We start from the raw sequence: 23,473 nt of genomic DNA, 5'->3' as shown, positions 1-23,473 counted from the left end.
GAAAGGAAACCAAGCTACCATCCCCAATTCTGATCGTCCCCATACCCAGAGCAACAGGACATATCCACATGCTGTCAGGTGGCACCAGCTGAATTTCCACCACTGCTCTGCCATGACGTGGTACTGTGGTACAGTGGGTAGCACTGCTGCCTCACAGTGCCAGGGACCCAGGTTCGGTTCCTGGCTTGGGTCACGTCTGTGCGGAATTTGCACCTTCTCCCTGTGTCTGCGTGGGTTTCTTCCAGGTGTCCTAGTTTCCTCCCTCAGTCCAAAAGACATGCTGGTTAGGTGTATTGGCTGTGCTAAATTGGCCCTCAGTGTATCCGAACAGGTGCTGGAGTGTGGCAATGAGGTGATTTTCACAGTAACTTCATTGCAGCATTAATGTAAGCCTACTTGTGACACTAATAAATAAAAAAAAGGACACACAAACATACACACACATATGCAGTAATAGGCACACACAGCCATGCACATGCACGCATGTGTGTACACATACAGCCACATAACTACACATACACATACTTGTGCATGTATGTGCACACACTCACACCCATGTATACATGCGCAGGAATGCAGACACGCAGACACAAACAAGCACATATACCTGTGCACACATTTACACACAAGTGTAAATATACATGAACACACACAAACAATAATGCACACACAAACAATAGTGCACACACAAACGTCCATATAAACATAGCTTCATATATAGGAGAACACACAAGTGGACACAGTCCTTTATATGAGTGCACGTAAGTTAACATACACATGCCACATGAGTGCAGACCCGAGCAAGCACATGAGCTCATACGAGGAAACACATGGACTTCAGAGCAAACACAAGAGATGCATGAACATATGTGAACTCGAGACACATGTATGTCCACGTGAACACAAACACTTGCACACACCTGCATGCACAAAGATACATGTGTACACAGACAATGCACAAGCTTACATAAGTGCACACAAGCTCAGATGCATGTATACATGGGCACAGACAGACACAGAAACACACATGGATGCACGCAAACTCAAATGTGCACACAAGCTCTCATACACGCACAAGCGCGCACACAAGCACATGAGTAGACACACATATGCATGTACACAAATACAAATACAAAATCTCCTCCAGAGGTCGCCAGCATCACACATGCCAGTCTCCAGCCAATTTGATTCACTCCACGTGATATCAAGAAATGGTTGGAGATGCTGGCTACTGTAAAGGCAATGGGCCCTGATAACATTCCAGCAAATGTACTGAAGACTTGTGCTCCAGAACTTGCTGCTCCCCTAGCCAAGCTCTTCCAGTACAGTTACAACACTGGCATCTACCCAACAACTGTGGAAAATTGCCCAGGTATGTCCTGTACACAAAAATCAGGACAAATCCAACCCGGCCAATTACCGCTCAGTCAACTCTCGATCGTCAGTAAACTGATGGAAGGGGACATCAATAGTGCTGTCAAGCAGCACTTTAAGTTTATTTTATTAGTGTCGAAGTAGGCTTACATTACACTGCAATGAAGTTACTGAAATTATTAGGCGGGTACACTGAGGGAGAATTTAGCATGGCCAATGCACCTAAGCAGCACGTCATTCAGACAATGGAGGAAACTGAAACACCCGGAGAAAACCTCACAGATTCGGGGAGAACGTGCAGACTCCACACAAACAGTGACCCAAATCGGGAATCGAACCAGGTCTCTGGCGCTGTGAGGCAGCAGCACTTGCCATTGTGCTGCAATAAACCGGCACTCAGCTACTGTCCTCATTACAACCTTCATTCAAACAAAGGAGTTGAATTCCAGAGGTGTGGTGAGAGTGACAGCCCTTGATATTAAGGCCACATTTGATGGAGTGTGGCATCAAAGACCCCTAGCCAAACTGGAATCAATGGGATTCGGGGGAAAGCTGTCTACTGGTTGGAGTCAAATCTGACACAGAGGAAAATGGTGCAGTGATTGGTGGTCAGTCATCTCTGTCTCAGGACATCTCTACAGGAGCTCCTCAGGGGAATGCCCTAGGCCCAACTATCTTCAGCTGCTTCATCCTTCTATCATAAGGTCAGAAGTAAGGATGTTCAGTGATGATTGCACAGTGTTCAGCACCATTCGCCACTCCTCAGATACTGAAGCAGTCCATAGCCTTGTGTGACTGTTAGGTAGATTGACCATGATAAATGTGTGGGGTAATGGGGATAGGGTGGGGTAGAGGGCCTCAGTAAGAGTGTGGACAGAATGGCCTCCTTCTGCTCTGTAGGAGCTCTATGATATCCAAATGCAGCAAGACCTTGATAATATCCAGGCTTGGGCTGACAAGTGGTACATAACATTCATGCTACAAGTGCCAGGCAATGACCATCTCCAACAAGAAAGGGTCTAACCATCACCCCTTGACATTCAATGGCATTACCATCACTAAATCCCCCACTATCAACAACATCCTGGGGTTTACTATTGACCAGAAACTGAACTGGACGAGTCATATAAATACTGTGGCTACCAGAGCAAGTCAGAGGCTAGGAATCCTGCACTGAGTAATTCACCTCCTGACCAAAGCCTGTCCACCACCTATAGGGCACAAGTCAGGATGGGTGCAGCTCCAACAACATTCAAGCAGCTCGATACCATCTAGGACAAAGCAGCCCGCTTGATTGGCACCATATCTACAAACATCAGCTCTCTCCACCACTGATGCTCAGTAGTAGCAGTGTGTACTATCTACAAGATGCACTGCAGCAATTCACAAAGATCCTGAGACAGTACCTATAAACCCATGACCACTTCCACCTAGAAGGACAGCAGATAAATGGGAACATCATCACCTGGAGGTTTCTCTCCAAGCCACTCGCCATCCTGATTTGGAAACATATCGTTGTCCCTTCACTGTTGCTGAGTCAAAAGCCTGAAATTCTCTCCCTAACAGTGCTGTGGCTGTACCTAACCTCAGGGACTGTGGCATTAGAAGGTGGCAGCTCACCATCACCTTCTCAAGGGCAATATAGGATGGGTAATAAATGCTGACCTAGCCAGCGATGCCCACATCCTATAATGGAACAAAATAAACAAAGGAGGGTGCGCAGACACGAGGGCGTGTGCACACACGCTCTTCTCTCCTCTCCTCCAGAATGAATGTTGATTGACTATGACACCATCTGCTGAAGGATGTGATCCAAATAGAGTTGTCTTGTCTTGCAGTATTTCACCTGTTTACTGCTAATCCTGGTCGCACAAATTACAGCCGGGCTGCTGATCTACTTTCAGAGAGACGAGGTGAGTCATTCTCTTGTTTCATTCTCATTGTTCTTCTTGTTGAGTCATCCTGGAGAATGGCTGTACTAATGCTACAGAAGCTCCAAGTTTGTGAGAAAGTTCCGGAACAGTGATGATGCTTTGGAATTACTCCATACTCATTGAATTCTGCTTCCTTCCATTTGAACATTGAGTCTATTAGCTTTAACGTACAGGTGGAAGGTTATACAATGTGTCAACCTTTCATATAAAGGTCAACAATTTAAACATCCAGTGATTGTGGACATGCAGAGATTAAACGCCAGTTAATGGAATGAAAGTCCATTATACTGTCATTCCAATGCAGCATGGGGGGGTGGAGAGGAGGCAGGGGGGATACATTTCATTGCTTATCTCATAATCTTTATAGCTGGGTAGTATAAAGGTGTTTGGATTAATAAGAGTTACTGTGGGACTGGGGAAACAGTATTGTCCACAGTATGGTATAGTGAGTCACAAGATGGTACATTGTGTAGATGAGTCTGGAAAGAGCCAGCGTGGAGACAATATCTATGCAGGACTGTACTTTGGAGATGTGTACAGTGACTTGTTACCAATAAATAGTTTATTTTCAACCATACAAACTTCAAATCTCTCAGAGAGACACTAAAGAACCTGACAAAATGGTGGCAGTGAAGCATGGACCTGAAATCCCAGACAGGCTGAAAAAGGATCCCAAGATCTCAAAGCTGGGTAAACTAAAGAAACTAAAGGCTGATCTGCAAAAGACACAGTTGGAGATCACCCAAAAAGAAGCTCCATTGCAATGTGGAAGCTGAAGGACTCCACCAGGGCATGTGGACATCCTTTGCCAGATCTGGTGTAATGTAGAGTCAAAGGACCTAACTAGATCATAAAAGGCTGAACAGAATTCCAAAAAGACAAAAAAGGGCTAAAATGTAGAAGAATAATTTGTGCAGATGGAAAGAAGAACCTGCACGAATGCAGAATCAAGGGATTGGGCCAAATACAGAAGAGTGAGTCGAATACAAAATTGGCAGCAATTCTGATCAGCACATTCTCAGTGCAGCTGGGAGAAAACTGCAACAACAGATCCATAGTTTACATCTTTAAGCATAGTCACTGAGCTTAACTGAATGAAAAAAAGTTTTAAAAAGGCAGGCAGAGTTTAAAAATTACTTTCCATTTGATTCCCAGGCTTAAAAAACAAGCTCTTCTGAAGGGCTCCTGCAGAGGGAAAATTGAAGGAAAGTGGGTCTGTCAGAGCAGCAGGAACCAGCTGTCTGCCGACAAGTACAGAATGATCAAAGAGATAAAAAACAGCAGCTGCAGAGTCATCTTGAAGAAAAGCAAAATTAAAGAGATACTCACCTGTTATAAAACAGATACATGGATAATAAATTAAAACAACCAGACCAGTTTAGGTTAAGAAAGGGCAAAACCAGACCCAAAATTGGGCATCTTGGAGAAGAAAATTTTGGATGACAGGAGTACATCAGAATTAAGCAAGAAACCAGAAGACACCCAAGTTAATACATTTTTGTATTTATTTGGTGCACTTGTAGATGAAATAATCCAAGACATGCTGTAGATGAATCCTCAACCACATTTAATGGGATATTAAAAGCCTTTGACAAATATTTTAAATTCCATGTTGTGGAGGATTCACATCTTTAAAGAAGGCGTACAACAACTCCAATGAAGCAGCAAAGGGACAAGGAGATCCTAGGGCAAGGGAAACATGGAAGCCCAGGCTCAAGGAGACATGAGACTCCAGACCCAGAGAGACATGAAACCCCAAGCTGAGACAGGGGACCACAGGCTGAAGGAATCCATACTCAGGCAAAACATAAAATGATCGCAGACCATGTCAGCACAATGAAGTGTTGAAGTCGTCAGTGCTGAAGAAAGGAGAGGCAAGAAGCAGGCTTAAAAACTGAGCTTTTTGAAAATGTCAGCACATTGTCCAAACCACAGCAGGTGGCAGTGTAGAATAAGCAAATGGCTGAGAATGAAGAAAAGCTAATGGAGCTAACTCAAACTTGCAAAATAATAAAGCTCTTCCAGGCGAATATGTTTGTATCAAAGCTAAGTTGGAAGAATGCAACCCATAGTATAGCCAGGCACAACAACAGGTAGAAAGAGTATGCAAAGATATCGCTGTCCTGAGAGTCTCTTTGAAGATTTAATGGATGGAATTTTCCAGCTGCACACACCCCAAGATGAGAAAATGCCGTCCAAGGTCAACGGACTTTTGCATAGTCCATGTCCTGCCTGCTATGATTCCCATGGTGGGCCGGATGGGAAAACTGTGGCCAATATGTATTCCTGGAAAACCATGAAGAACTAGTAAAGATTTTAAATACAACTAATACTGGAACTATCCAGTATAATACAAAGCAATGCCCCTGTTACTGTGTTGTGTAGAGGATCAGCGATGCAGTGTCACTGTCACAGTGTACAGTGATATTGGGCCTTGCCAAACACCACCCCATCTCTCACAAGTGATGCCCGCTTCACTGTGTCCCTTGGCCCAGCTCGTGCAAACACATTGACTTGTCTTCTGGGCCTCTATCTACTGCCCTCCTGATGGAGCCGGCTCCCTAAGTCATATCACTGCTTCTGTGAAAGATTTCTCTCACGTCCCTTTGGAAGCTCTGACTGTATCACCCCTTCTACACATCACTTCACCCCCAGCTCATTCTTTACAATCCACACCTTTCACTGCGCTCTCCAACATCACCACATTTTCAACTTCTCATTGCTGTTTCCTCAAACACGCCCTCTCCAACCACTGTACCTTCCCCCCGTCACACACAGCATTCACCCCCACCCACACAGAGTGGACTTCCCACCCACCCATACACACAGTGTGCATCCCCACCCACACACAGAGTACGCACCCCTCACACACACACAGTTCCCAATCCCCCAAACACAGAGTATGCACCCTCCCCACAAACACACAGTGCTGACCTCCCACCCACACCCACGGTGCAGACCTCCCATCAACACACACACTGTGCACCACCACCCACACGTACAGTAAGCACCCCACCCCCCCACACACACAGTATGGACCCCCCTCGCCCTCCACACACAGTGTGGACTCCCCCCATTCCCCTACACACACAGTGTGGACTCCCCCCATTCCCCTACACACACAGTGTGGACTCCCCCCATTCCCCTACACACACAGTGTGGACTCCCCCCATTCCCCTACACACACAGTGTGGACTCCCCCCATTCCCCTACACACACAGTGTGGACTCCCCCCATTCCCCTACACACACAGTGTGGACTCCCCCCATTCCCCTACACACACAGTGTGGACTCCCCCCATTCCCCTACACACACAGTGTGGACTCCCCCCATTCCCCTACACACACAGTGTGGACTCCCCCCATTCCCCTACACACACAGTGTGGACTCCCCCCATTCCCCTACACACACAGTGTGGACTCCCCCCATTCCCCTACACACACAGTGTGGACTCCCCCCATTCCCCTACACACACAGTGTGGACTCCCCCCATTCCCCTACACACACAGTGTGGACTCCCCCCATTCCCCTACACACACAGTGAGGACCTCCCACCCACACACAGTGTGGACCTCCCACCCACAGACACAGTATGGAAACCCCCCCACATGGACCGTGCGCATCCCCACCCACACACACACTGTGCAACACGCCCACACACACAGTGCGGACCTCCCACCCACACACACACTGCACACCACCACCCACACTCACAGTGCGCAATGCCATCCGCATCCACAGTGCACACCCTCCTCCCCCACACACACAGTGCACACCACCCCCCACACATACCATTTGGACCTCCCACCCACATGAATAATGCACATCCCCTCACACACAAACAGTGTGGAGCCCCCTCCCCCCTACACACACACACACACACACACACAGTGCGAAGTCTGCCCTCCACACACACAGCGCAGAGCACCCCCCCCACCCCACACACACACATACACACACACACACACACACACACACACACAGTCCCCCCGCCACCCTCTCCAATACACAGTGCAGACCCCCCCCTTCCACATGCATACACAGTGCAGGGCCCCACCTCCCCCAACCCCCGCCACCCCCATCCCCCCTATGCACGCACGCACACACACACACACACACACACACACACACAGAGTTCAGACCTCTCCACACCCTTTCCCATTGACAGGGAGCAGAGTAGAATAGGAGGCATTTCATTGTGAGGTCTTGCTATTTCTCCAGCTTTGCGCCACATGTTCTTGAGTAATTTTCAGGATGAGGAATGTTGGTTTCTGTGTCTCTGGCTCAATTTCCAGCTCACTACTGAACATGGTCCAAGAAGAAAGATGAACTGTTTTAAATCACTGACATATTTAGCAGCTAAAAGAAGCTAAGGGTTGACTGAATTCCTCATTTTGATAGCAGTTGCCATTCTGAGAACAGTAAGATCACACAGACAGTAAGTTGGATAAATGACCAGTTGAGAGAAGAATGTTTTCAGGAAATGTAAAGAACTTATTCACAACGTGTCATAAGATTTTTAAAGCTGTATTTTCTCTATGATTTCCACCTAAGATTCTAACTTTGTGAGGGCTAATGAAAAAGTGGAGCGAGTGAGGCCTGTGTGGGCAGTGAGGCCTGTGTTTCAGTGAGGATAGTGAGGCCTGCCTCTGCCTCACTGGGTGGTACACACCCAGCCTCCAAATGACAATTAATGTCCTCTCAACAACCACCATTTCTATATAACATAGCAGTGAATGGCCAGGCGCCTTTGCAGGATGTTCCTCTTGGGAAAGCGATGTTCCCTCCATGTTGTGTGGGGATAGGGGAAGTGTTGTTGTCACTAAGGTCTCAGTTTTGATGAATGGTCACCATAAAGTTATATTTTCTTCATCACGTAGATGCTGTCTGAACTGCTGAAGCAATTCCCAGCACTTTCATTGCACACACAAGTCATTTGACCCGACAGGTCTTGGTTGGTGTTTATGCTTCACGTGAGCTTCCTCTGACAGCATCTAACCTGTGCAGTTTCCCCACAAACTTTCCAGTCAGCATTGCTGTCCTTTCCACTTACCACACTTCACTTCACAAATCCTGCCTGAAAGTGAATAAATGGGCAGAAGGGGATATTTTCCAGCAGTCAGGGACGCCGGTACCTGGAAATTCAAACACATAACATAATAACCATCGAGCGTGGACTTTAAACTGTGTATCCATCACAGTCCAAGATGCCGAGGAGTGAGATGATTATTTTAAAGTTGAATAACACCAGCTTGAGTCAGTGTTGTCACTGAGAGTAATTCGCTCACTCTCCTGTTGTACAGGAGCTGACGGGAGAAATCTAAGTCCATTTTTTGACCTGAACTGACGACTTCCTCTTACAGCTTAAAGCAGAAATATCTGACATTATTCACCAAGTCATCGTCAACTACAACCCACTGGGAAACACAGAGAACAGCTTTGGAAAAACATGGGAATACATCCAGGAGAAAGTGAGTAAGGAATGAAAGCAGATGATAAAATAGAAATGGGAAAAGATTATGCAATGCCCATATACTGCTGGACATGTAACTGAGAGCGAGCTGTCCCCTACACCCAACCTCATTACTCTAAATACTCACTCTCTCTCTCTCCATGTTGTTACTCTAACACCCTTCTCTTTCTCCCCATGTTGTTACCCTAACTTCTCTTTCTCTCCATGTTATTCTAACTCTTCTCTCTCTATCCATGTTGTTACTCTAACTCCACTCTCTCTCTGTGTCCTTACTTTAACTCCTTTCTCTTTCTCCCCGTGTTGTTACTCTAACTCCTCTCTCTCCCCGTGTTGTTACTCGAACACCTCTCTCTCCCCATGTTGTTACTCAAACACCTCTCTCTCCCCATGTTGTTACTCTAACTCCTCTCTCTCCCCATGTTGTTACTCTAACTCCTCTCTCTCCCCGTGTTGTTACTCGAACACCTCTCTCTCCCCATGTTGTTACTCAAACACCTCTCTCTCCCCATGTTGTTACTCTAACTCCTCTCTCTCCCCATGTTGTTACTCTAACTCCTCTCTCTCCCCATGTTGTTACTCTAACTCCTCTCTCTCTCCATGATGTTACTCTATCTCCTCTCTCTCTTCCCGTGTTGTTACTTTAACTCCTTTCTCTTTTTCCCCATGTTGTTATCCTAATTCTTCTCTCTCCCTCTCTGTTGTTACTCTATCTCCTCTCTCTATCTCTGTCTCTCCAAGTTGTTGCTGTAACTCCACTCTCTCCCTGTGTTGTTATTCTTACTCCCCTTTCTCTCTGTGTTATGACTCTAACTGCTCTCTCTCTCCATGTTGTTACTCTCACTCCTCTCTCTCTTTCCACATGTTGTTAGTCCACCTCCTGTCTCTCTCTTGCATTGCTACTGTAACTCCTCTCCCTGTGTTGTTACTCTCTCTCTCTCTTTCTCCTTGTTGTTACTCTAATTCTTCTCTCTCTCTGCTGTTACTGTAACTCCTCTCAAGCTCTCTCCGTGTTGTTACTCTAACTCCCCTCTCTATCTGTGTTGTTGCTCCAACTTATGTCTCTCTCTCTCTCCGTGTTGTTACTGTAACTCCTCTTTTTCTCCCCGTGTTGTTATTCTAACTCTTTTCTGTCTCTCTCTCCATGTTGTTACTTCAGCTCCTCTCTCTCTCCATGTTGCTAATCTAACTCCTCTCTCTCTGTCTCTCTGTGTTGTTATGCTAATACCTCTCTCTCTCCTTTTGCTGACACTCTAAATCCTCTCTCTCTCCGTGTTGTTGCTCTAACTCCCCTCTCCATGTTTTTACTCTAAATCCTCTTTCTCTCTGTATTGTTACTCTAACTCCTCTCTCTTTCTCTCCATGTTGTTACTCTAACTCCCCTCTCTCCGTGTTGTTATTCTAACTCCTTTCTCTCTCCCTGTTGTTACTCTTAACTCCTCTCTCTCTCTGTCTCTCTCTGTGTTGTTACTCTAACTCTTTTCTCTCTTCGTGTTATTACTAACTCCTTTCTCTCCATGCTGTTAATCTAACACTCCCCTCTCTCTCCCTGTGTTGTTACTCTAACATCCTCTCTCTCCACATTGTTACTAACTCCTCTCTCCATGTTGTTACTCTAACTCCTCTCTCTCTCTTTGTTGTTTCTCTAAATCCTCTTTCTCTCCATGTTGTAACTCTAACTCCCCACTCCCTCTCTCTTTGTAGTTACTCTTACTTCCCTCTTTTTCCGTTTTGTTTCTCTAACTCCTCTCTTTCTCTCCATGTTGTGAATCTATCTCCTCTTTCTCTCTCTGTGCTGTTATTAACTGCTCTCTCTCTCTCCATCTTGTTACTCTAGCTCCTCTCTCTCCCTCTTTCCCCGTATTGTTACTCTAATTCCTCTCTCTGTGTTGCTAATCTAACTCCTCTCTCTGTCTGTGTTGTTATGCCAATACCTCTCTCTCTCTCTCTCTCTCTCCCCTCCTTGTTGACACTCTAACTCCATCTCTCTCTATGTTGTTACCCTAACTCTTCTATCTATCTCCATGTTGTTACTTTAATTCCTCTATCTCTTCCCATGTTGTTACTTTAACTCCTTTCTCTTTTTCCCCATGTTGTTACCCTAATTCCCCTCTCTCTCTCCCCTTGTTGACACTCAACTCCCCTCTCTCTCTCTGTTGTTGCTCTAACTCCCCTCTCTGTGTTTTTACTCTAAATCCTCTTTCTCTCTATGTTGTTCCTCTAACTCCTCTCTCTCCGTGTTGTTACACTAACTCCTCTCTCTCGGTGTTATTACTCTAACACCTCTCTCTCCCCGTGTTGTTACTCTAACTCGTCTCTCTCTCTCTCTCCGTGATGTTACTCTAACTCGTCTCTCTCTCGTTACTCTAACTCCTCTCTTTTTCTCCATGTTGTTACTCTAACTCTTCTCTCTCTGTGTTATTACTCTAACTCCTCTCTTTTTCTCTGTGTTGTTACTGTAACTCCTCTCTCTCCATGTTGTTACTCTAACTCCTCTCTGTCTCGGTGTTGTTACTCTAACTCCTCTCTCTCTCTCTCCGTGTTGTTTCTCTAAATCCTCTTTCTCTCCATGTTGTTACTCTAACTCCTCTCTGTCTCGGTGTTGTTACTCTAACTCCTCTCTGTCTTGGTGTTGTTACTCTAACTCCTCTCTGTCTCGGTGTTGTTACTCTAACTCCTCTCTCTCTCTCTCCGTGTTGTTTCTCTAAATCCTCTTTCTCTCCATGTTGTTACTCTAACTCCTCTCTGTCTCGGTGTTGTTACTCTAACTCCTCTCTGTCTCGGTGTTGTTACTCTAACTCCTCTCTGTCTCGGTGTTGTTACTCTAACTCCTCTCTGTCTCAGTGTTGTTACTCTAACTCCTCTCTCTCTCTCTCCGTGTTGTTTCTCTAAATCCTCTTTCTCTCCATGTTGTTACTCTAACTCCTCTCTGTCTCGGTGTTGTTACTCTAACTCCTCTCTGTCTCGGTGTTGTTACTCTAACTCCTCTCTGTCTCAGTGTTGTTACTCTAACTCCTCTCTCTCTCTCTCCGTGTTGTTTCTCTAAATCCTCTTTCTCTCCATGTTGTTACTCTAACTCCTCTCTGTCTCGGTGTTGTTACTCTAACTCCTCTCTGTCTCGGTGTTGTTACTCTAACTCCTCTCTGTCTCAGTGTTGTTAGTCTAACTCCTCTCTCTCTCTCTCTCCGTGTTGTTTCTCTAAATCCTCTTTCTCTCCATGTTGTTACTCTAACTCCTCTCTCTCCATGTTGTTATGAGAACTGCTGTCTCTCTCCTCATGTTGTTACTCTAACTTGTTGCTCTATCTTCTCTCCAGTTATGGCTTGTGGGTGTCACTCATTGGCCAGCATTTATTGCCCATCCCTGTTTGACTTTCTTTAGGGGGCATTTAAGGTCAACCACATTGCTGTGAGTCTGAAGTCAAATTCAGGCTAGACCAGGTAAAGACGACAGATTTCCTTTCCTAAAGGACATCTGTGAACCAGGTGGGATTTTCTACAACGGATAATGGATTCATGCTCATCAACAGACTTCCAATTTTACCATCTGCCATGGTGGGATTGGAACCCGCGTCCCTGGATTACCAGTCCATTGACAATACCTCTCTGGCTCTCCTTTCCCTGGTTACTCCGTTGTAATTCCTCTCCTACAGCTGTGTTGTTCCAGTAGCCCTGAATTGGAAATATTTCTTGCCTGTAAATTTGAGGAGGTTGTACATTTTTCTGCAACTGATTCCTTTTACTTTTTCAGCTGGATTGTTGTGGTTGGACTGGTCCTTCAAACTGGACTGAAAATGTGATCATCCGAAACAGTACGGTTAAACAGTTTCCCTGCTCCTGTTTGCCAGAGAATGCCACTGTGCTGGTGACAGGATTCTGTCTGGGGGACATTAACCCGCTACTCACTGTGAGTCTCCCATAGCTTTCAATCTGTTTTATAACATCAGCAAAAGCTTCTCTCACTGGGCACTGTAACAGATGAATTTCACAAATTCCTAGCACATTTCATTAGGAACCCCAAATGGAAGTTTGGGAATGTGTGTTTACATTGGCCAGTCTTCCCTTAGTCTGGCACCTACAGGATGACACTCGAGGCTGCTCTTTGTACATCATGCCATCTGTTTTCAATCTAACGTCCCGCTGTAAAGCTGCCATTGTGGTTTGCTCTTTCATGCTGTGCACCCTGTAGGTTTCAATGCCAAATTTGAAGAGAATTGGAAGCTGGGTAAAGATGGAGGTGGAGGGGGAGCACTGTTAATCAAGGATTGCATTGGTGAAGTAATTAGAGATGTCTTTGGTTCAGGAGATCAGGATGCGGAATCAATTTGGGGGAGATAAGGAGTAGGAAAAAGAAGTCACTAGTAGCAGTGGTTGACAGGCCCCTAATAATAACCATAACATACAACAAAGTATTCAAAAAGAAATATTGTGTGAATGAGATAAAGGGATAGAGTGATTGTAGGGTGATTTCAGTCTACATATATATTGGAAAAATCAGATCATCAGTATTAGACTGGATGGATAGTTCATAGAATGTTTTTGAGCTAGTTTCCAGGAGCAATATGTTCTGCAGCCAACCAGAGAGGAGGTTATACAAGACTTGGCATTGTCTAATGTGATAGGATTATTTAATGACATCAGAGGCACTCCTAGTTAGCAGTGATCACAACATGATGAATTTTTCACCTAGTTTGAAAGAGAAAGATGGGGTCTAAGACTAGAATTTTAAACTTGAATAAAGGCAACCATGTGGGCATGAAAGCTGAGCTAGCTGAAGTGAACTGATTTGATTTGATTTATTATTGTCACATGTGTTAGTATACAGTGAAAAGTATTGTTTCTTATGCGCTATACAGACAAAGCATTCCGTTCATGAAGAAGAAAAGGAGAGCACGGAGAATGTAATGTTACAGTCATAGAACAAGAGTAAAAGGTAGAATTAGACGATATGCCGGACACAGCTGGCAAGAATCACAGAATCCCACAGTGTTGAAGGAGGCAATTCGTCCCATTGAGTGTACCGACCACAATCCCAACCAGGGCCTATTCCTATAACCCTTTTACTCATTCACTCTAGCTAGTCCCCCTGACACTAAAGGACAATTTAGTATGGCCAATCCATCTAACCCGCACATCTTTGGACTGTGGGAGGAAACCAGAGCACCCAGTGCCTCAGGGATCAGTGCTGGCCCCACTGTTATTGGCATTTATATTAACGATTTGGATGAGAATATAGGGCATGGTTAGTAAGATTTCAGATGACATCGAGATTGGTGGCATAGTGGACAGTGAAGAAAGTTATCTCCAATTGCAACGGGATTTTGATCAATTGGGCCAGTGGGCTGATGAATGGCAGATGGAGTTTAATTTAGACAAATGTGAGGTGAAGCATTTTGGTAGATTGAACCAGGGCAGTACTTACTCAGTTAATGGTAGAGCGCTGGGGAGAGTTACAGAACAAAGAGATCTAGGGGCACATGTTCATAGCTCCTTGAAATGGAGTCACAGGTGGACAGAGTGGTGAAGAAAGCATGCTTAGTTTCATCGGTCAGAACATTGAATACAGGAGTTGGGACGTCTTGTTGAGGTTGTACAAGACATTGGTGAGGCCACGCTTGGAATACTGTGTGCAGTTCTGGTCACCCTATTATAGAAAGAATATTATTGAACTAGAAAGAGTGCAGAAAAGATTTACTGGGATGCTACCGGGACTTGATGGATTGAGTTATGAGGAGAGGCTGAATAGACTGGGACTTTTTTCTCTGGAGCGTAGGAGGCTGAGGGATGACCTTATAGAGGTCTATAAATTAATGAGGGGCATTGACAAGGTAGATAGTCAATATCTTTTCCCAAAGTTAGGGGACTCTAAAACTAGAGGGCATAGGTTTAAGGTGAGAAGGTAGAAATACAAAAGTGTCCAGAGGAGCAATTTTTTCTCACAGACGGTGGTGAGAGTCTGGAACAAGCTGCCAGAGGTAGTAATAGAGGTGGGTGCACAATTTTATTTTTTAAAAAGCACTTAGATAGTTACATGGGTACGATGGGGATAGACGGATATGGGCCAAATGTGGGCAATTGGAATTAGCTTTGGGATTTTAAACAAAAAAGGGCGGCATGGACAAATTGGACTGAAGGGCCTGTTTCCATGCTATAAACCTCTATGACTCCATGACACCCAGAGAAAACCCATGCAGACACAGGGAGAACGTGCAAACTCCACACAGGCAGTGACCCAAGCTGGGAATGGTACCCGGGGCCCTGACACTGTGAGGCAGTAACCACTATGCCATCCACGGTCTGGGGCCATCTTGGATTTCAAGTAGAATACTAGGCTGAGAGGATGGAAAAATAAAGAATCAGTGGCAGACATTTAAAGGGGTATTTCAGAATGCTCTAGAAAGATATTGCTACAATGGAGGAGAGCCCACCATCCATAACTAACTAAGTTAGTTAAGGAAAGCATCAAGCTTCAGAAAATAGGATACAACTTTGCAAAGATGAATGGCAAGTTAGATGATTGGTCAGGATATAAAGAATGGAATAGAATGGTTATAAGAGATAGAGTAGAAACCCTACTGTGCAGAAAGAGGCCATTCAGCCATCAAGTCTGAAAACAGTCATGCTACAAACTCATCTACCAGATTATCATTTCCCATTTGATGGTCCCATCTAAATGAAGATTAAAGTTTCCCATGACTATTACATACTTTTTGTTTCAAACTCTGATAATTTCTTGTTTAATGCTCTGCTATATAGATGTTCAGGAGTCTATAACCTACTCCTGGTGTTCCTAAACTCTACCCATACTGATTTTACTTGCTGAATTTCTGATCCAAGATTCTTTCTCACTATGTCCCTAAGTCAGTCTTTAGTATTAGAGCTATTCACCTCCTTTCACATGTTGTGATGATGTGTGCCCTGGAATTTTTACTAGGTTGATTCCAGAGTTGAGAGGGTTGGCTAATGAGGGGGGACTGATTAGACTGGGACTATAATCATTGGAGTTTAGTAGAAAGAGGGGAGATCTTATAGAAACATTTAAGATTATGAAGGGAATAAAAGCAGGGAGGTTATTTCCAGTGGCAAGTGTAACTAGAACTAGAGGACATGGCCTCAAAATAAGGGTGAGGAGACTTAAGTTTGAGTTGAGGAGAAACTTCTTCACCCAAAGTGTTGTGAATCTGTGGAATTCCCTGCCCAGTGATGCAGTTGAGACTACCACATTGAATGTTTTTAAGGCAAAGATAGATTTTTGATCAGTTGAGTTATGGTGAGCAGGCGGGTAAATGGAGCTGAGTTCACAAAAAGATCAGCCGTAATCTTGCTGAATGGCAGAGCAGGTTCGAGGGGCCAAATGGCCTACTCCTGCTCCTAGTTCTTATGTTCTTATTTATTTTCCAAGCTGGTCACGATGTAATTATGTCACTGTAATGATATTTTGATCTAAATAATTTATTTCTATTTATGCCTCTTGTTGCAGATCTTATTGGAAATGCTCCAGGCATTCAAATAAATTTGTTTTACTACAGTTTCCTGCAGGGACCTTACTCTCTGATCCACTATTTCCATTCAAATCTCTGCCCCTTCCTATTAAGTTTAGCTTACCTTGACTGACTTTTTTATTGCCACAACCTTTAACTTTGGGTTAATTCCTCCCCCTTTGTTAGCTTAAAGCCATTTTGTTTGAAAACTCTTTCTTTCTGTTGCACTCTGATTATCATTACCCATATCGCTAATGTAGTCTTTTAACTTTCCAACTCCGCCCCCCCCTCCCCCCACCATTATTTAGTTTAGAGCCTTCTCTACAGCTCCCACAGGATTCAGGCAAAGACCATCCCAAGAGTACAACCCCCTCTTTCCTCAGGACTGGAGCCAGTGCACCATGAACTGAAACCCACACCAGTCTTTGCGCACACACATATTCAACTCTCTCTTCCTGCTGATCCTGAGGCAATTTGCTTGTGCCTGAGATAATAATCCAGACAGGACTGCCTCTGTGGTTCAGTTTTTGAAGTTAGTGGCTTGTCAGCAATGTGTTGACAGGGATGTTATTTTGAATGTTGCTCAGAAGACTGGTACCTGAATATTTAGTTTGATGTTCTTCTCACAGTTATGTTTGGAAATTTGTGGTCTTTGAGGAAGTCAATTTGGCCAAAATCTCTCCAGTGATGGAGCAAGTACAAGGGTGAGATTTTATTTTCTTCATGCACTAATACTTCCTCCATCTCTCGACTGAAGGGTTGCATGTCTAATGTTGAAAACTGGCTTTATCAGAACATTGGCATTATCATGGGCGTATGTATTGGAGTCGCTGTGATTGAGGTAAGTCAGCATTCAGTAATTTTTTTTTTCCTCTTCAAACTCCTCTCACTCCAGTGCATGATTAGGAATCAGAATAATTCCTCAGATTTTCCTGGGATACAAAATCCCAGTCTCTGTGTGGTTTTTACTTTACAAACATGTGTTTTTATTACTCACTCACTTTGAACTAACTACTGTATATACTGGTGCAAAAGCCAATATTTTCAGATCCATTTTTGAGACAAATACTTGACATTTTCTATAGAAAACAGTTCTGAGGGATTTGTGTTTAACTATCGATGCTCCAGTCAGCTGGTTACTCTACACACAAACCTCTTGTGCTGCCTTACTCTGACTTGATAGGTGGTTCCAATCTCAACTCATTTCAATGAAAAATTAAACATTAGTAAAGGTCCCCTGTATCTACTGTGTCATCTATCAGAAACATCACAAAATGCCGGTCTCCAATCCCACTCTCTGTTGTGTCATTCTGAAGGTTTAAGTCCAACCGATTTATTTGATAGTAAACTCACAAGCTTTCAAGGTTTCCCTCTTCGCGTAACCTCGAGGTTTTGAGTAATCTTCGAGGTTTTGAGTAACCTCGAAAGCTTGTGAGTTTACTATCAAATAAATCAGTTGGACTTAAACCTAGTGTTGTCAGACCTCTTACTGTGTTTACCCCAGTCCAACGCTGGCATCTCCACATCGTGTCATTCTCAACACAGAGGGAGAGTGAGGGAACTGAGTCAGTGAATCTGTGTCAGTTGAGTTAAGGTGAGTAAGGAACGGAGGGAGCGAGTGTGAGACATCCTTGGAATATTCGGGATTAACTTTTACACAGCATATTTGAAAGATACTTTGACTAAAGTTTGGAGTTAATTTTGAAATAAGATTGACTATTACTCAAGTATTTACAGTACTTTCAGCTGCCAATTAGCCAAACACAAGCAGATCATAAGGACATTCCTAAATTGTTGATTTTCATCAAATTACTTTTAATATTTGCCAGGCTGCAGGTATCACAGCTCCGAGTGAATGTCTGTTAATCAAGAGGAACTGAAAGGGAATGAAAGGGGGAGAGATTGGAGATGGGGAGAAATCAAAGATGGGGAGAGAGTTGAGAGGGGAGAGAGATGGAGATGGGGAGAAAGATGGGAGGGGAAGAGAAATGGAGACGGGGAGAAAGATGGAGATGGGGAGAAAGATGGGAGGGGAAGAGAAATGGAGACAGGGAGAGATGGGAGGGGAGAGAGGTCAGCGTTCCTGAGGTTTGGAACTGCAGATCACATCTCGTTACTCTCCAGAAACGATTGCATGAACACCGGGATACGATATTCTGCCGGAAATATCGACAGTCCGTATCAGCTCCCGGTAAATGCAGTGGAATTCTTTCTGTAAAAAATCCACTGTAGATGTGAGCCAGTGTGTTGATTCCTCAGATAGCACCATCTAATTCTCTCCCTCACCCCCATTGCTGATGTGGCACTGTTAGTGCTGATGTAGAGATGCCAGCGTTGGACTGGGGTAAACACAGTAAGAAGTCTCAATCAGTTTATTTGATAGTAATCTCACAAGCTTTCGGAAACGGTGTTCCTTCATCAGGTGTGTGGAAGGTTCTCTAACCTGGTGTTGTGAGACTTCTTACACTGTTGGAGCTTGACATCTGTGACATTTTCCAGTGTGGATCATTGGAGTTGAAAAGTATCTTATTGGAGCCTCCTTATAATGTGTACTAAGTTGCTTTATAAATATGAGACTGATCCAGTAAAGAATCATCTATTTTCTATATTTACAGTTGCTCGGAATGATCCTCTCGATGTATCTGTGCAAGAATGTGGAACAGGAAGACTATAATAAAGTACCTAAGTACTGAGGATTTGGGCTTCCCTGTGCCACATCAGTGATCAATTACAATCCAATGGATTTGTTCAGCCTTTGTATTCGCTTCACTGCTTGTCAACTTTGCCTTATATACTTCAGCACTTTAGTAATATTATTAAAACTGTTGATCAGTATACATCTTGTAAAGATGACATTTTCTACTTCACGGAAGTTACTGCATGGTACCTTTTAAGAAGATTGTCAGAAAGATTGAAACATGCATTTGGCCATTGTCACAAGTTAAGTTTCTCTATGAATGCCTCGGCTAGAATCATGGAACTTGTTTTTGGAGTGTGTGTGGCCGCCACAAGGTGACTGCTCCACAATCCAATCAGAAAGTACGTTTCAGCACTGCATTCAAATGATGTCTCTGCTCTTCCCTGTAGCCAATCCGAAGGCGAGTCAATCTTCTGTAGAACACTTATTATCTTAAGAAAGTATTTTGAATCATAATCTTAAAAATATACCCACAAACTATAGATGGGGTTTCCATCTTCCAGCCTCAATAAATATTTTTTAAAAAAAACATGTGTTGTCCATGCCTTGACTCTTTTAGCAAATATTGTATGAAGTAGAATTCAGTTTAAGTGAGTTATTTCATTGGAAAAGATTTGTATACTTACAATGGTTTTTTCAATAAAGTAATTGTGAAATTGGCTAAGAAATGCTTTTGAAAAATTGTAAAGGGAAAAATGAAAAAGACTGGCTGTACTTAATGTTGAAAGTCACCAGGACATTGTGCAATCATTGGTGAACATCCCCACCCCTGGCCTTATGATGGAAGGAAGGTCATTGATAAAGCAGCTGAAGATGGTTGGACTGAGGACACTACCCCAGACACTACCCTGAGGGACTCCTGCAGAGATGTCCTGGAGCCAAGATGTTGACCAGCAACCACATCTTGGGTGGCCAAATAAGTGTTTCTACCTTTACTGCCCTCAGTATCGTGTGATTCAGCCTATCTGACCTAGACTTGCACAGGGCTTGATTTCAAAATTGGTGGATACTGTAGAATTTAAGAAGGGCAGAGATCAGTAGTTGGAATTGGTGGAGCAATGGCAGATTAATTATAATGCAGAGAAGATTGAAGAATTTATCTTGGTGGGAAGAAAATGAAGAGACAGTATAGAATAGAGACACAATTCTAAAGGGGATGAAGGTCCGGGTTTCTAGCTGTATATGTGCATAAATATTTGAAGGTAACCGGACAGGTTGGGCAAGGGGTTAATAAAGCAATGAGGATTCTAGACAATTCTATAGAATACAAGCGCAAGTAAGTTATGTTAAATTTGTACAAAATACCAGTTTAGCATCAGCTGGAGTATTGTGCCCAGCTCTGGGCAGCATACCTTAGGAAGGATGTGAAGCAAACTGGGAGGATGCAGAAAAGATTCTCAAAAATGGTTCTAGGAACAAGGACCTGCAGTTCTTAGATTAGAAAATTTGAGGCAGCTCTCTTTGGAGCGAGGCTTTGATTGAGCTGTTCAACATCATAAGGGGGTCTGAACAGAATAAACTGGGAGAAACTACTCATTGGTGGAAGTTTGAGAATCAGCAAGCATAGATCTAAGGTAATTGGCAAAAGAAGCAATGGCGACAGGAGGAAAAAAAACCTTTTCACACAGTGCATGGTTAAGGTGTGACACACACTGTAAGAATGAGGTGGAGACAGGGGCAATTAAAGCATTCAAGAAGGAATTGGCTTAATTGCTGTAAAGAATGTGCCGGGTTACAAGGCAGTGGAGTGGCAATGTGAATTGTTTTCTCAGCACAGACACAATGGGTCAAACAGCCTCCTGTACTGTAACCATTCTGTGATGTGAGGCTGATTTAATTGTGTTTCTGACCAATGGTAAACCTCAAAAGGCTGACATGGTCAGTTGCAAAAAGGAGAAAACCTAGATATACCATTTAATTTATTGTGGAGGTGGTTATTCTCTTTCTTGTTGGATCACTTGCCTTGTTTCTTCCTTATGAAAATAAATCTGGTTTGGTTCTGTGGGGGGAACACACACTAATTTGATGTCACACTTATATTAGGCCCAATAAGGACACATCATGTTCATAACTTTAAATATAGACTCTTTGTTCATACAGAAGTTTCTGGAACTATCATTTATTTAAAATAGATGCTGATAAACTGTTAAAAATCAGGTCACCATTGCAACTTCAACACAGACTATCTGAAGCTCAAAGTTCTTAACTGCATCACCCTGGTTGGGAACCTCAGAATAGCCATATCAAGACAAATTCTATTTATGGAATTCACGCTGCTATTACTCAGGAAATTACCCAAAACACAAGTCCAAACTCCATGACTTCTAGCTGAAACCCTAACAATGAGAGCTGGGCAGAAACAAATTCATCCTGATTCAATATGTAGAGTAAGAAATCTCACAACACCAGGTTAAAGTCCAACCAGTTTACTTGATAGTAAACCCACTAGCTTCTGGAAACCCTGTTCCTTCGTCAAGTGTGTGGAAGGTTCTGATCGGAGAAGGGCATATAAAGGCGCACACAATTTACAGAATACAGATTAGAATGTGAGTCTTTACAGCTAACCTGCTATTCAAGTCTTAAAGATGCAGACAATGTGAGTGGAGATAGCATTAAGCGTAGGTTAAAGAGATGTGTATTGTATCCAGATAGGACAGTAAGTGAAATGTTGCAATTTCAGGCACGTCATCGGGATTACAGATAGTGTGACATGAACCCAAGATCCTGGATGAGGCCGTGCTTATGTGTGCGGAATTTGGCTATCAGTCTCTGCTCAGCGACTCTGCGCTGTCGTGTGTCGTGAAGGCTGCCTTGGAGAACACTTACCTGAAGATCAGAGGCCGAATGCCCGTGACCACTGAAGTGTTCGCCAATAGGAAGGGAACAGTCTTGCCTGGTGATTGTCGAGCGATGTTCATTCATCCATTGTTGTAGCGTCTGCATGGTCTCCCCAATGCAGTTGTAAATGCGCCTAGTTGCAGTTGTAAATGCGCCTAGTTTGGGGGCGTTTAAGAGATCCGTGGATAGGTTTATGGATGAAAAGGGATTGGTTTAGGTTAGAGGGTCATTGTCTTTTAACTGGTCGGCGCAACATCGTGGGCCGAAGGGCCTGTTCTGCACTGTAATGCTCTATGTTCTAATGTACCATGCCTTGGGACATCCTTTCCTGCAGTGTATCAGGTAGACAACGTTGGCCGAGTTGCAAGAGTATGTGCCGTGTACCTGGTGGATGGTGTTGTCACGTCAGATAATGTCATCCGTGTCGATGATCCGGCATGAATTGCAGAGGTTACTGTGGCAGGGTTGTGTGGTATTGTGGTCACTGTTCTCCTGAGGCTGGGTAGTTTACAGCGAACAACGGTCTGTTTGAGGTTGTGTGGTTGTTTGAAGATAAGAAGTGGGGATGTGGGGATGGCCCTGGTGAGATGTTCATCTTCATCAATGACATGTTGAAGACTCCGGTGAAGATGTCATAGCTTCTCCGCTCCGAGGAAGTACTGGACGACGAAGGATACTCTGTCCACCGTGTCCTGTGTTTGTCTTCTGAGGAGGTTGGTGCCGCACCGACTCGGGAATCTTCAACATATCATTGATGAAGACGAACTTCTTGCCAGGGCCATCCCCACACCCCCACTTCTTACCTTCAAACAACCACACAACCTCAAACAGACATTGTTCGCAGCAAAATACCCAGCCTTCAGGAGGACAGTGACCATGATACCACACAACCCTGCCACAGCAACCTCTGCAAGACATATCAGATCATTGACACGGATGACAACATCTCACATGAGAACACCATCCACCAGGTACATGGCACATACTCTTGCAACTCAGCCAACATTGTCTACCTAATACGCTGCAGGAAAGAATGTCCCAAAGCGTGGTACATTGGGGAAAATATGCAGCCATTACGACAATGGATGAATGAACATTGCTCGACGATCACCAGGCAAGACTGTTCTCTTCCTGTTGGTGAACACTTAAGCAATCACGGGCATTCAGCCTCGGATCTTCGGGCAAACATTCTCCAAGGTGGCCTTCACAACACACGACAGCGCATAGTTGCTGAGCAGAGACTGATAGCCAAGTTCCGCACACATGAGCACGGCCTCAACCGGCATCTTGGGTTCATGTCGCACTATCTGTAACCCCCATGACTTGCCTGAACTTGCAACATCTCACTTACTGTCCTGTCTGGAGACAATACACATCTCTTTAACCTATGCTTAATGCCATCTCCACTCACATTGTCTGCATCTTTAAGACTTGAATAGCAGGTTAGCTGTAAAGACTCGCATTCTAATCAGTATTCTATAAATTGTGTGTACCTTCATATGCCCTTCTCTGATCAGAACTTTCCACACACCTGATGAAGGAACTGCGTTTCTGAAAGCTTGTGAGATTACGATCAAGTAAACTGGTTGGACTCTAACCTGGTGTTGTGAGACTTCTTACTGTTTACCCCAGTCCAACACCAGCATCTCCACATTATCAAAATGAAGAGCCCATCTCTT

The 23,473-nt window shown here is 44.1% G+C and overlaps 1 protein-coding gene across 1 annotated transcript in view; it reads left to right on the top strand.

Annotated features, from left to right (window-relative positions):
• cd82b (CD82 molecule b) overlaps window positions 1-19,756 on the top strand; it is a 63,034-nt gene extending 43,278 nt beyond the window's left edge. The window contains exons 5-9 of the mRNA XM_080190539.1: window positions 3,213-3,287; window positions 8,672-8,779; window positions 12,529-12,684; window positions 17,016-17,099; window positions 18,874-19,756. Of these exons, the coding sequence (XP_080046665.1) occupies window positions 3,213-3,287; window positions 8,672-8,779; window positions 12,529-12,684; window positions 17,016-17,099; window positions 18,874-18,951 (501 nt within the window). The 3' untranslated portion in view covers window positions 18,952-19,756. The remainder of the gene's footprint in view (window positions 1-3,212; window positions 3,288-8,671; window positions 8,780-12,528; window positions 12,685-17,015; window positions 17,100-18,873) is intronic.
• Window positions 19,757-23,473: the final 3,717 nt, after the last annotated feature.

The sequence above is a fragment of the Carcharhinus amblyrhynchos genome, chromosome 6, assembly GCF_965287045.1.
Source record: "Carcharhinus amblyrhynchos chromosome 6, sCarAmb.v2.hapA, whole genome shotgun sequence".
In the NCBI taxonomy this organism is placed as follows: Eukaryota; Metazoa; Chordata; class Chondrichthyes; order Carcharhiniformes; family Carcharhinidae; genus Carcharhinus; species Carcharhinus amblyrhynchos.
The sequence above is the reverse complement of the archived record's forward strand: the minus strand, read 5'-3'. Positions and strand labels throughout refer to the sequence as shown.